This window comes from Trifolium pratense, linkage group LG2 (assembly GCF_020283565.1).
Source record: "Trifolium pratense cultivar HEN17-A07 linkage group LG2, ARS_RC_1.1, whole genome shotgun sequence".
In the NCBI taxonomy this organism is placed as follows: domain Eukaryota; kingdom Viridiplantae; phylum Streptophyta; class Magnoliopsida; order Fabales; family Fabaceae; genus Trifolium; species Trifolium pratense.
The window spans coordinates 9397310-9411117 of NC_060060.1; the positions used below are offsets into that span (position 1 = coordinate 9397310).

The window sequence follows — 13808 nt, forward strand, 5'->3', positions numbered from 1 at the left end:
ATAAAGGATCGAAGTGTTACAAACAAAAAAAAATGACCAGAGTGTTATAAATAAATAAGATAAAGGACCAAAGTGTTAAAAAAAAGATAAAAAATCAAAATGTTACAAAAAAAAGGACCAAAAATATTACAAAAAAATAAGATAAATGACCTACGGTGTAATTTTATCAATTATCGATCAATCATAATATTATTATCATAATTACTTTTAAAGTCACACACATAAGCGGGGAGATTGTAATTCACTGACAATGTAAAATGTTTCACACCAACATTTTTTTGGTTCAGTCTAATTATCATTTTTGAAGTATTTGACATATTTTAATTCCCAATATAATTAATATTTTCAATAAAAATAATGAAACCAATCTTAATATTCTCATAGCATTGAATTCTTTCTCCACCTTATTGTCAGCAAATTGTTGTGAAATAATAATATTAGAACCCAATAGCATAAAAATATGCTTCAACTTTAAACATTTACAACCTGTTATGTGGTTCCACAACTACCATCTATTGCTTCTAAATCTTTATGTTAACATAAATTTCAAAGGTTGTTTCTAACCTAGAATTGCAGAAAGTACATAATAATAGGATATCGTTATACCTTAAACTTTAGAAGATAAATATAACATAAGACTTATTACAATGATACACTTCACAAGCCACATGTAATACATACATATATATACAACACGTTGCTTGTGATGAGAATATTATGTAACCAAATCATTTACTTTGATACTAGTATATGAACTACTTCTGGTGATTGAAGTCCATGAAGTTAGGGCGGCCACGACCATTGAAAGGATGATCAGAACGAGAAGGCGGCATGCTGGGTTGTGTCTGCTGGGGTTGAGGATTACCCATCTGTTGCATGGTTAATTGTGTAGCAAATTGCGAGAACATTCCATTGAAAGAAGGATTACCGGCAATGGCAGTCAAATGATTCTTTTGCGCCCTAAGGCGTTGCAGTTCTTTCTTCAATGCTTCATTGAGATCTGCAGTCACAAAGTGTGTTCATTTTTAAGTATTTAACTACTAAAATTGTCAAATTTCAAGCAATATTTTTCCTATGGAATTGAATAACTTTTTGGTTTAATATGCAGACTTGGTCCATCTATTTTGCCTCATTAACAATTTTGATCCCTCTACTTTTAAATAGACGCTTTTTGGCCCCTCGGTTATTAAAATGTTTGACTTTTTTTCCACCTGTGCATTTTGATGCTGAATTTTGATCAAGTGGCATGTGAGATGCTTATGTAGCAAGTAGCACCTCAGTTGATGATGTGGAACTGGCTAGGTGGATTCTCACTTAACAACGAATTTTCAATTCATCAAAATATACACTGACTCTCTAGTTGGATTCTCACTTAATAACTCTTTTCCATGTTATCAAATCAGTTGTTACATAAGTATCTTGTCAAATCATCAAAATTCAACCCTAAATACATAGATGGGGGAAAAGTCGGATATTTTGGAGAACTAAGGGACCAAAATTGTCAATTCAAAAAATTATTTAGCATATTTTTGGAAATGGTTAAAATTGACATTAATGAGGACTTATCAGATCCTGTTCACACAAGAAACAAGTGTAATGATTGAGCCGTTTTTTTTAGTCCGATTCAATGCGATGTGATAAAAGGGGGAGCACAAATCCACTTTTTCATGCAGCAATAAATATGAAATGATGCATACCTTCTCTAAGCTGTGCTTGTTGCTCGAAAGCCTCTAACTTCATCTTGAGCTCCTTATTCTGAGAAGTCAAATCATTGGTGTCTCTCTGCATCATATAACTTATTGATAAGTTTACTTGATTTTTATTCTTTTGCACATTATGTCAAATGTACACAGATCGAATTTAACTAAAAAAACAAAGATTGTGCGTGCATGCGACATTCACTAATAAATTTATCAGAAGAGGATATTCGACGAGTTGGAGTGGTGGGGACTGGGGACCAACCATCCATCTAAAAATCACTTGAAAAGGCATCAATTATGTTGAGTCTGTAAACCAATAAGCCAAAGGGGACCATATTGGTTGGATGCCTAGATAATTATTACTACTTGATAGAAACCGATACCAAATGTAATTAATTATGAATTATAAATACACAACAGAATAATATTATTGATCTGATCTCTGGAGAAGGGATTCTCAATCAGCGATTCACACAAATACATATACAATATTTATGCAGAAACTGTTACAAAGCACGTAGAGAGCATGGCCTCTCCCTCCTAAAAACCACTTAATTAACTTCCCGATAATCAATTATCCCTTGTCTTTTATTCTTTATTCTAAAACAGAAACACATGACTGCTATGCATAACCGACACTATAATAATAAAAACATAACTGCACAATAACTAACTTTGCACTATCCTCTTATAATGTTCTCTTATAAGAGGTCTAACACAACTATACTCAAAAACAATGTCTCAAGCACATGATAATTTGTAAATTTCTTTTCTTTAGTGTGCTACCGCTGTGGTACTAAGTAAAAACAATTGGTGCCTCACTTTTATTTTACCCGAAGAAATTCATCAGAAATGAGGATATATAAGATAGGATATCCTATAAATTAAGTGAAATGAGATATCCTAAACCCTAAATCTTTTTTTTTTTTTTATAAACCTAAACCCTAAATCTTAATCATCTCATTTCACTTACTTTTTTCTCTCAAAAAAAAAAATATTGACAAAACAATAGTTAATGTTGAATTGAACTTTGAAAACGGAAAATTAATAGGAATAAAATCATTTTACAAAAGCAACGGCTAAAGGGCCTGAGGGAGTACACTCAAAAAACCTTGCCATTTTCACTCATCACAAAACCACAAAATTGTCATGTGAAATGATTCTCTGAACCCAACCAAAAAACCCAGTTGTAGTCAAACACAATAAGATGTATGCACCAGTAAAATTTTGCATTTGTATACTGTAATAGAACCTAATTAATTTGATAGGAAATCATGTCATATATCCTTGCAATGATATGAATACGGTAGCTTCCACTACATGTAATTGATTTTATTTTTGAAAACTAGGCACTTTGGCCTCTGCATTGTGGATTTAAGTGTTAAGCAAGGTAGTACAAGGAAAATATTGCTACCAGATTAAGGAGCTGAAAACAAACCAACCTACTTCAATGATGTAAAATAGTTTTCGGGAAATGCTGACAACATGATGGGTTCGTGTACGAAATATATGAATGAAAACAGTAATATGAACTGAATTGAAATGAAAATACTGTAATTGTATTAGAATGGATGAACAATTACAAGAGAAAAAGTAATGGAAAAGATAACAAACTGATAACAATAGCTATCAGCCCCAAGAGCTCAAAGGCTCCCCCAATCACCAAGATGGTGACCCATTCTTTCAAACAAAATCCTTCGATGATTTATTTTCTCTCTATGGAACAACTTATATAGCCACGCTCTCCATATCTTAGGTTTGGGCCTAAAGTCAAGGCCCACTTCATGATCCATGTTTCTATCAATACCCACCCCTTCAAACAACCTTGTCCTCAAGGTTGAGTTTCACATCCATCAAAATTTGCCTCTATCAAATACAAAGTTAAACCATCCATGAAAAGTAAGTAGGCCACCCAAGCAATAGTCATCAGTTGCAATAAGAAAGTTGAGTTCTCCTGAATCCCATTGTATGAATGCATATCTACACATAATTTCCAAAACAACCCCAACCTTCATTCCCTCCAAAGATTGCATAAGCATAAGCATTTCAATCCAAGCAAATTGAGCAAGTGTTTCGACCAAGGCAGTTGACAGCAATTCAATTTTATCAACCAAAGATCTCAATGAACACACATTTATCTCCTTCCCCTTATTATATCTATCCAAATTTGGCTGCATCATGTGATGAATTATAATAATCTCCCTTGTATATTTCTCCACTTTCAAGCCTAACAAATACTCCCTCAATTTTTTCAAATTCTTCATAATAAGAAATATTGCAAAAATGTAATTTTCCTTATCAGCCGCCACTTGAGGTTTTGAAAAATGACCAAGGTTACTAATCTTTGTCATGAACTTCATCAAATTTATAGAAAGACTATTGATCTTTCCTTCTTCAATTTTATGGACCCAAAAGTTCAGTGTTTGTCCTTCAAAGACTACAGAATAATGTTCCCCGTTCATTATATGCTCCCAATCCCAAACCTTGCAATGGTGGTTGTAAAGAAATAAAGGGTATTCATTAATTGTAGAACCTGAGACAATTATCTCTCCCGTGCCAAGACACTCTAAAAACCTTATTAATAATATCCATGTTTCAAAGCAAGTTGATGATAGAGTTGGATCAACCAAATCAGAGGCTAAGAACCCCCGTACAACTCCTTTAACAATACGATTTGGAATTGATGTTTCATGAATTGAACCCACTGATATTAAACATGAATTAAATTGGCTATTTAATTCCATTTGTTTCTTAATCCATATGCTATCATGAAACTGGCCCATTATTATATTTAAATTTAAAAAGGAATTAATAGAAATTACCAAATTTGCCCTTACTTTATCTGGATTCTTCTCACCAATTGTCGGTTTTACCCCTATCTTCTCTAACCCCTTCCATCCTTCAACGAAGACTTGAAAATTTGCCTCCGTTTTCTTCTCTCCCTTTCCGTTCCCTAAATCTCCACTATCCGGTGGTTTCGGCGGCGGATCATGCCACAGCAGTGAACCCATGTCCGGTGGTTCTGGCGGTTGTGGTGGCGGGAGAACAGTCCAAACTTGTGCACCCATATCCGGCGGCTTGGGCGGTGGAACTCGCCGTAGTAGTGTCGTCCCCGATCGAACGGCATCCGGTGGTTTCGGTGGAGGTTGTATTTCAACCAAAACAGCTTGAGTTATTTGCATCTCACTAACCACCATTTTCTCTCTTCCTCTGTGCGCCTCACTCATCTTCACATCACTGTCAACTGCTTCCAACCCTACTGACATTGTAGTAACCATCGTTTCAGATCCAGAGTCAATTACGGATGTCTCGATCGCTACTTCAACTTCATCATCCTTGGACTCATCAGTAATCTCTTCTATCCCTTCAACCACAACCGTGTGATTTTTCATGATTGATGGTAGTTCCGATGAATTCGTAAGCGATCCAGAATCTATCGTTTCCTCCTTTTGAATCTCTTCTCTCATCCTTCCGATCTCTTCACTCAACACGAGAGTTTGTTGATACATTTGCTTTGTTAGCAATTGCATCGTTGCATTCCCTTCTATCAACTTCTTTACCAACAACGCAATCCTATCTCCCATCGTTGTTTGTTGCACCTATTGTGAAACAGGAGGGTGGTTTTGATCCGGTAGGTCGGACCAATTGATGGGTTCGTGTATGAAATATATGAATGAAAACAGTAATATGAACTGAATTGAAATGAAAATACTGTAATTGTATTAGAATGGATGAACAATTACAAGAGAAAAAGTAATGGAAAAGATAACAAACTGATAACAATAGCTATCAGCCCCAAGAGCTCAAAGGCTCCCCCAATCACCAAGATGGTGACCCATTCTTTCAAACAAAATCCTTCGATGATTTATTTTCTCTCTATGGAACAACTTATATAGCCACGCTCTCCATATCTTAGGTTTGGGCCTAAAGTCAAGGCCCACTTCATGATCCATGTTTCTATCACAACATAAGGTGAATGCTCAATCTATATTTATTTATGTATAAAAATAATGAGATTACTGTACAGAGTATTACACACTGCAGCACATATAGTTGGGAAAGAATGGAGCTTGACAGCATCGAAAACCAAATTTTCGTAAGCATGATTGTATAGCTAAATTCTGGAAAAGAAGTTTGTGAAAATTTATTGAAAAGTTCAGATGATGGTGTCAATTTCAAAGCCAGTTCAGAGTAGGTTAAGGGAGTTATGAGTAGTGTTAGTGTAAGGGATGCTTGCGTAGTAAAGGAAAATACCGAGGATAGTAATTAAATCTAACTTACACCAAACTGTATATTTGCTTGTATGCTATGTTATCAATCTTGGATAACGGTGCGGCGCGGGCAGCAAACCCCAAAATTGGAACGGTGTGGGGGCGGGCGCAATTTAACATCGAGGACACTGAGGCATTTAATGCGTTCAAAAAATGAATGACACGTTTCAAAAACTAACAAAAGTGAGAAATTAAATGCATAGTGGGTTATACTAGTGGGTTAGAAACTGAACGACACGTTTTTATATTTTTTTTAAAAAAACCAAATGGCTTCATGTGTTTTAAATGCATTATTTAGGGTTTTTAAAGTCAATGTTGTTTTATTCGCAAAACAAAAGTCAATGTTGTTTTCAAGGAAACGGGCGAGCCACTACTTCTGCGCAGACATCTAACCTATCAAGAATGCAGAATCGCTAATAGCGGACGCGTCAACACCGATCCGACACGGCTAGGTGTGGTGACCTAATTTTTTCCGCACTACGCCGCGATAGCGGCCGCTCCCGTCGCTTTTAACAACAGAGCTTGTATGTGTACTTAAATACACACAGTCACCGTCACACATAACCATATACACATACACAAGTAATACTTATTCCTATCATTTAATCATCGAGGAACAGACTTTACCCTACTTTACATTTCATGAAAGTGAAACATAATATATTCAATATTTACAAATCAATTTTTGAAGTTTTGATCCATTTATACAGATATTCACAAAATGAAAATCTGTTTCATATGAGAACCTCTTTGGAATAGCTTCTCTTAAAAAAATTTCATTATGGTAAACAAACACAAAATAGCTTCTACTTTATAATAATCTCTAAATTATTGAACATCAAAATCACCTTTTTTTTTTTATAATCCATAATAAACTGACCCTATGTGGGTTCCATAAACAGTTGTAACCACTGACCATACAACAAACAATCAGACAGAGGATAAATCTATGTCATTCTTAAAGATGGAGGGCTCCATCAACCACTGACAAGAACAAGTTCCGAACAAATTCACGTCTATTCATTTAAAAGCTACAATTCAGAATTGCAAAATGACAAGAATAAAACATACCTGAAGAATGGTAAGTTGTGCAGAAAGGTTAGTTGCTTCAGTTTGAAGCGTCTGCACCTTCCTCTCCAGCTCACTTGTATATCGAGTTTTCCTCTCCTTCGATCGAGCAGCAGACTGCCTATTCGCAAGAATCCTGTAAACACACACAATATATTTTAAGCACCAAACCAAATTCCCCATAATTCAAACACCCCTTCTTTTTTTCATTATTAAGAAAATCATGTTCATCATACAATTAGAAAACATTATTATTAACAGACACAACATATTTAAAATTATCTATTACTAAATAAAACACTCATACAATGATACAAATTAAAAATAAAATTTAACATAAGATCTGACTAGATCTGACTCAAACACAGTTGGTTTTATATATGTAGGTTTAACCATGTGAAAAATAGGCCAAATTTTTTTTTTGAAGAAGCTAAATTAACTCACCCAAATTGGCACCGGAGAGAATCAAACCTGAGACCTTGAGGAGAAGCAGACTCTCAGGTCCCAAGCCATTACCAAAAATAGGACAAAAATTAAAATTAATTAACTAAAACATGATATTTTCGTGATGAAAAAAACTCTTAATAAGTTGCAAATTTAAATATAAACTTAATTGCTTTAAAAGTTATCAATCACAAAATAAAACACACATAAAATACTAAATCAAATCTATGACAAGATCAAATTCACAAACACAATTAGTTCTACTCTTTGACCAAAAATTCCAAATTCAAACCCCTGAACTTAGAAACAATCATAAACACAAATCAACTCTCTGGTTCCTAGGAAAAATGATCCTAGTAAACTAGACTTCACTCAGAAGTTAAGTAAAAGTCTGACTAAAAATTGTTCCAGCAACTCCGGGTGCTCCGGTTGATTGACTGAATCTTAACTTTGACCTTAACTCACATTCATTAACTACTTGAGTTCATTAACTACTTGAAAATCGAAATAAGTTACAAATAGTACAATTTAATTACACACAATAAATAATTTAAATTTAATCATTTTCAAAATTAACTTAAATAAAGTGATTATGCTTGTGATTGTGATTGTGATTATGATGATGATAATAAACCTTTTAGCTCTTTTAGGATCAATAAGAGCAAGTTCAGCAAGTTTCTCAGGAGGCATAGATTTCTTCACACCATCAATCATCACCATAGAATTCTCATCAACATCAAACGACGTCGTTGAAGAACCATCCATCGAATTACTATGCCTATGCCTATTCACCTTCCTCTCTTCAATTTTCTCCCCACCACCACCACCAAACCCTAATCCATCAAAAAACTCAGAATCAACAGACAAACTCCGTAAATGACGCGCCGCCGAAGTAGACTTCCCGTTCGACTCATCCGAATCGACGGTCATCGGAACGGCGTCGGAGACGGGAGATGGAAGTGGGAGATTGGAAATATCGAAGTCGGACGGGTCGAAGAGGAGAAGGTCATCGAAGTTGGCGGCGAAACGGAAAGTAGTGTCGGAGTGTGATCTACGGTGGTGGGAACCACGCTCCGGCATGTTTTCTAAGTCGATTATTACCGGCGGTGGTTTTCCGATGAACTTTGGGTCCATCGAAAATAAAGAATAAAAAAAATGAAAATTCGAAGGTTTTTTTTTTATATGAGTGTGTTTGAGTTGGAAGTGGCGGTGCGGTGGTTGAAGTGGAACGAACAAGTTGTGATTGTTTGTTAAGGTGGTTGTGTGAAAGTTAGTGAGAGAAAAAAGTGTGGGAAGAAAAATGAAATGAAACTTGACAATGGTGTATGATGTACCTAAAGTTGAGGAAATTGTCTTTAGTCAATTAATCTAAAGAGAATCATTAGTGATGAGATTATGCTTTAGATTGGATGTTAGTGACAACAATGTCCAATAATCTTAAATAGCTAAATATAAAATGATTGGAGTATTATTATATTATTGTTGTGTCTAGTATTATTAATCCAAGTCCCCATATTTAGGGTTGTAAATTGATTGGTAAAAAATTGATTAAATCGAAGAATCAAACTAATTAAAATTAGAAAAAACTAATATGTTTTGCTTCGATTCGAAAATCGAACTGATGAAAACTGACTTGATTTGATTCAGTTTTCATTTTTTGAAATCGATGAATTGATATGTATAATAATTTTATTATAAATGTAATTCATTTTTATCTCAACTCAACCTGAAAAGTGAATAAATTGGTGGATCTTTGTTAACTTCTTTTTTTGTAAATGGATCTTTGTTAATTTTTTTTGAGTTGAGGCAAAATGAGATGTGAAAGTTGAAAAAAATGAAACTTGAGGCAAAATAAGATGTGAAAGTGTGGTAAGATTTTGTTTATGGGTAATTCGAAGTTATTTTTAAAATAGGGAGCATAAAATAGTTTGTATGAAAAAATGATAGTTTGAAAAAAAATAATAGTCGAGAATACACAGACAAAAATGATAGCATGAAATACATAGGATTAATGTATTGTTTAGAAAAAGAAACGTTTTAAATCGATCAACCGAACCAAAACGAATAATTTTGTTTGATTCTATTTCTGAAAAATCATTAAAAATCGAACCAAATCAAACCAATTCGATAGAGACTTTTCATTAAAAAAGAGAGTTCCAAATTGAACTGATTACACTCCTACCCATATTGAATATTCTTATAAAAATGATAGAAAATTATATTGAATTTTCTCCGTCACAACAGTTTTTAATCTTTTGAGTGTATTGAAAGCTTAGATATTTGTGTATTTTGACTTTAAGATATATAGTGTCATGACTATTTGAAGTTTGATGCAAGGAAGAACTCATCCTTATGACTTTCACAATCCAAGACTATGTAGTGCCTAATGAATTTTAATCTAGTATAGTCTCTAATTTTAAGACTTCTAAGGGTCGATCTACCCACTTAATTTTATGGTCTATATTTCCTTCACTAATATTTTAAGAGCTCTCAGATGAATTTTAGGGGTGTTGTAATTCCATTGAGACTTGATGTTGTTGCCGAGGTTCAAAATCGTTAAAAATAATTTTTAGCCACCGAAGAGATTACTGGATTGAGTCGCGGGTCGATACGCTCTTTTTAAGACGTTTCGCGGCACTGCCCAAAATTGTGCAAGGCAGACGATCAACCACGAAGTCCCCAGGATAAAACAGCCCAGTTCTACTGATACCGATAAATACTGCACTGTAGATATCGGGCAAAAATTACACCCTCAAATATGGTACTAAAAACCATTGCGCTATGGTTTTAAGTCCATTCTAATATGGTACTATGACCATTCTAATATGGTACTGAGACCACTCTCTTATGGTACTTGGACCATTCTTAAATCAAAGGGATTATGGTACTATGACCATTCTTAACTTGAAGGAACTGTGTGTTGGTGTAAGCCCTAGAGGCCAATTATTTATAATTGCATGATACTTGTAATGGATAATTTACTTATTAAATAAAGGCTTTTCTTTATTATGTTTATGTGTTAAATAATAATAGAGTCCCTAGAATAGTAAGTTCATTGAATGGAACGTTAAGTGTGACTTAATCGTGAGATTCCATTAAATATAAGAACACTATTCTTAAACATATCCATAGTCAAGCTTTATTGTGAAATGGGATAATGTTAAAGCATAAAGACTATTATGTTGGTAGACTGATGATCATATCTCACTGATCATGGATAATGAGTTATCAAGTCTTCACATAGATATAAATGTTAAGGGTAACTTTATATCGGATTGACCCACCATGAGAATACTACATAGAGTGTTATGAAATGTCATAAGTTTTCTCATAGTGATAAAAGGTGTATCCCACCCTTCGACCTGAAACCACTATATACCCTAGATGCAGGAGTGTAATACCTTGTTGCCATTCAAACGTTATCCGTAACTGGATAATTATAAAGTTGGTTGATGGGTATCCCACGAATCATGCTGAGGGACATGAGTGACCTAGATGGAATTTGTCCCTCCTACATAACGGGAGATATGTCTATGGGCCCAATATTGAACTAGACAAGGATGACATACTATGTCTTGTGTTCAATATAGACATGAGGGCAAAAGGGTAATTGTGCACAAGATATTTATCACGGAAAGGTTAGTCAGATCACGTGACATTCCTGTGATTTGGGTAACAGTGATGTGTTGCTAGATACCGCTCACTGTTTATAATATTACGATTAATATTATTGCCAACGTCATAAGAACCTACAGGGTCACACACATAAGGACAGTTAAGAAGGGAAAAATAAGTAAGACTTATTGCGGGGGTGCAGTTAGTGACAAACGGTTATTGGGCTTGAGAAGCCCAATTTCGTGTAAACTAAAGACCTCATAAGAAACTCTATAAATAGAGCCTTATGAAGTTCAGTAGTTACGTTTTTACAAACCCTAACCGAATTTAGAGAAATTCTGAATTTCTCTAAACCCTAAACCGCACAAAATTCCCTCAGCCTTCATCCAAGAACAGCTAGCACTGTGAGATCGAAGGTTCCTGTTCGTGTGGACTAAGTGGAGGTGCTGCAAGTGCGGTGCTTGTGATCAAGAAAGGCGGCCACAAATTTGTTCTTCAAAGGTAATATTCTAGACCTGATCATGCTCATTCACAAGAATCCATTGATGGGAAATTTTAATTTTAAAATTCCGCTGCGTTTATAAAAGTGTTTATGAATCGATTTCCCAACAGTGATACTTTGATCACTCTTAAGACAAATTAATACTAATACAAGTACTAATATGAAAAGGTCTGATTCTTACTTGTGTAAATTATCAACAACCTTACTGGTTAACACAATAAAGAATTAGACAAAATCTAGTCCACTTAGTTGTTGATAGGAAATAAAAGCTTATAGTATATTTCTTCACAATCCATATAGTCATATAATTCACGGTTTATGAACCACACAAACTATCTGATACTATCACTCGACAAAAACAAATGATAAAAGGTAATCATAAATCAATTAGCAAAAACTCTATGAAATAATGACATATATTCAATTAGTCTATATATGAACCAAATGATATAAAGCATGAGTACAACATTCGGTTTTTTAACTAATGCCATTATCCAAACCGTATAAAAGAAAATGAGTATACCAACCTCACTGGCTGAGCATGATCGAAATTGATTAGGCAACTTTGGTTTTTGAGGTTTTCTCTACAATCTACCCATTTTCCATGTTAAGCTTTCCACTAGTGATTGATATATTGTGAGTGCACAACCAAAATTTGCCAAAACTAGTTGAATACCCTTTTTCAATGTGACTAATCTTGTGTTCATGTGGCGAACTCTGTGTAACAAGGAACGGTTGGTACTTCCTTTTTTTTCTTTTGTGAGCCGCCACTCAAATGTGGTGTTATTATTAATTAGGGTTAATTTTTTTTCAACCCACTTAATAGTTAACACTTATATATTAAAAGAAAATATCAAATGCTTCTTAATAGGAACACATGCTTGACCTTTTCTACTACTATTTCTATTATTAATTTTATACTCAAAATACACATTAGTATATAATACATACTAATATGTTCTAGTACCCGATGTGGGACTCAAACATTTTATTTCAATTCACACACAATTGTGCTATTTGTTCCAACACTTGAGAGTGGAGACTATGGGTGAGAAAGGTTAGAAATGTCCTCCATCAGGGGTCAATTTGCAGTCTACACACACCGCAATGCCTAAGCCCGTAAGACATAAGACTCAAATGACTAAAAAATAATTGCTTCATTGGTTCTTTAACTTCTTTTTAAGTGTCATTTGAGGTTGCTTACACATATCAAAAAAAGTTAATAAATTTTGCTGGTAAATTATTTGGTATCAAATTTGTCTATGGGGGTACCGTTACCCACAATGTATGTTGGGTAATGGAGTTTGATTTACGGGTGCGGTTAACTTGAAGCTTGACGTTTTACGTTTATCAAAATGGACCAATGATTTTAACTCTTGTAATCGAAATCGAAAACTAACTCATGCTCAGATTTGGATTCGACTTACGGAATTACCGCAAGAGTAGTGGCAACAAGTGCTTTGTTTGGAATTGCGAGTGCAATTGGTACCCCCCCCCCCCCCCCCCCCCCGCCTTAGATTATGCGACGTTGAGTGGGACTTTTGGTCATTTTGCGTGCATTTTGGTTGATATGGACCTGTCGAAACAGTTGTTTGATGAGATATTGGATGAACATGATAGTTATGCGGTCAACCTGGCAGTTGTCTATGAACGTTTACCGGATTTTTGCCATCATTGCCATGTTATTGGTCATCACATCGCGACTTGCAAATGGTTACATTCGCCGCGAATTGATAACAAGGAAGTGAATGAAAAGAAGTTGCAACCGGAGATATTTCATAAAATTATTAAAAAAGAGTATGCTGCCAAAGTAGCTCATAATTCTAAACAACGGATACCAATATCCGCACTAGAAGGGGATAAAAAACCTCAGGATAATGATAAATCTTTCACGACTGTTGTCTCCAAAAATCAAGAGAATTGGAATAAGAAATTAGCTCACAACGCGGGGCAGCCATATAACACACCCGCTCACGAGGTGCACCATCCCATTCAACAATTTTTTTTTTTAAAAAAAAATTCTTTTTAACTTCTATCCTTATTTTAATAACTTCGATCTTAATAACATCTCGCCTCAAAAAAAAAAATAACGTCTATACTTTTTTGTTTTCATAAAACCATTCATGTTTTTTAACATGTTTTTGTATTCATAAAATTGGATCACACAGGCGAGAACGTGCCCGTCTGAATGCTAGTTTATATAACTTT

General features: G+C 34.7%; 1 protein-coding gene across 1 annotated transcript; it reads right to left on the reverse strand.

The window, feature by feature from the left end:
- Positions 1-418: 418 nt before the first annotated feature.
- On the reverse strand, positions 419-8917 carry LOC123905800 (transcription factor VIP1). The gene is made up of 4 exons (XM_045955533.1): positions 8118-8917; positions 7043-7175; positions 1698-1782; positions 419-1000 (listed from the first exon to the last, which is right to left on the reverse strand). Exons 1-4 carry the CDS (start codon positions 8615-8617, stop codon positions 756-758), a joined length of 963 nt encoding a protein of 320 aa, XP_045811489.1. The 5' UTR covers positions 8618-8917; the 3' UTR covers positions 419-755.
- Positions 8918-13808: the final 4891 nt, after the last annotated feature.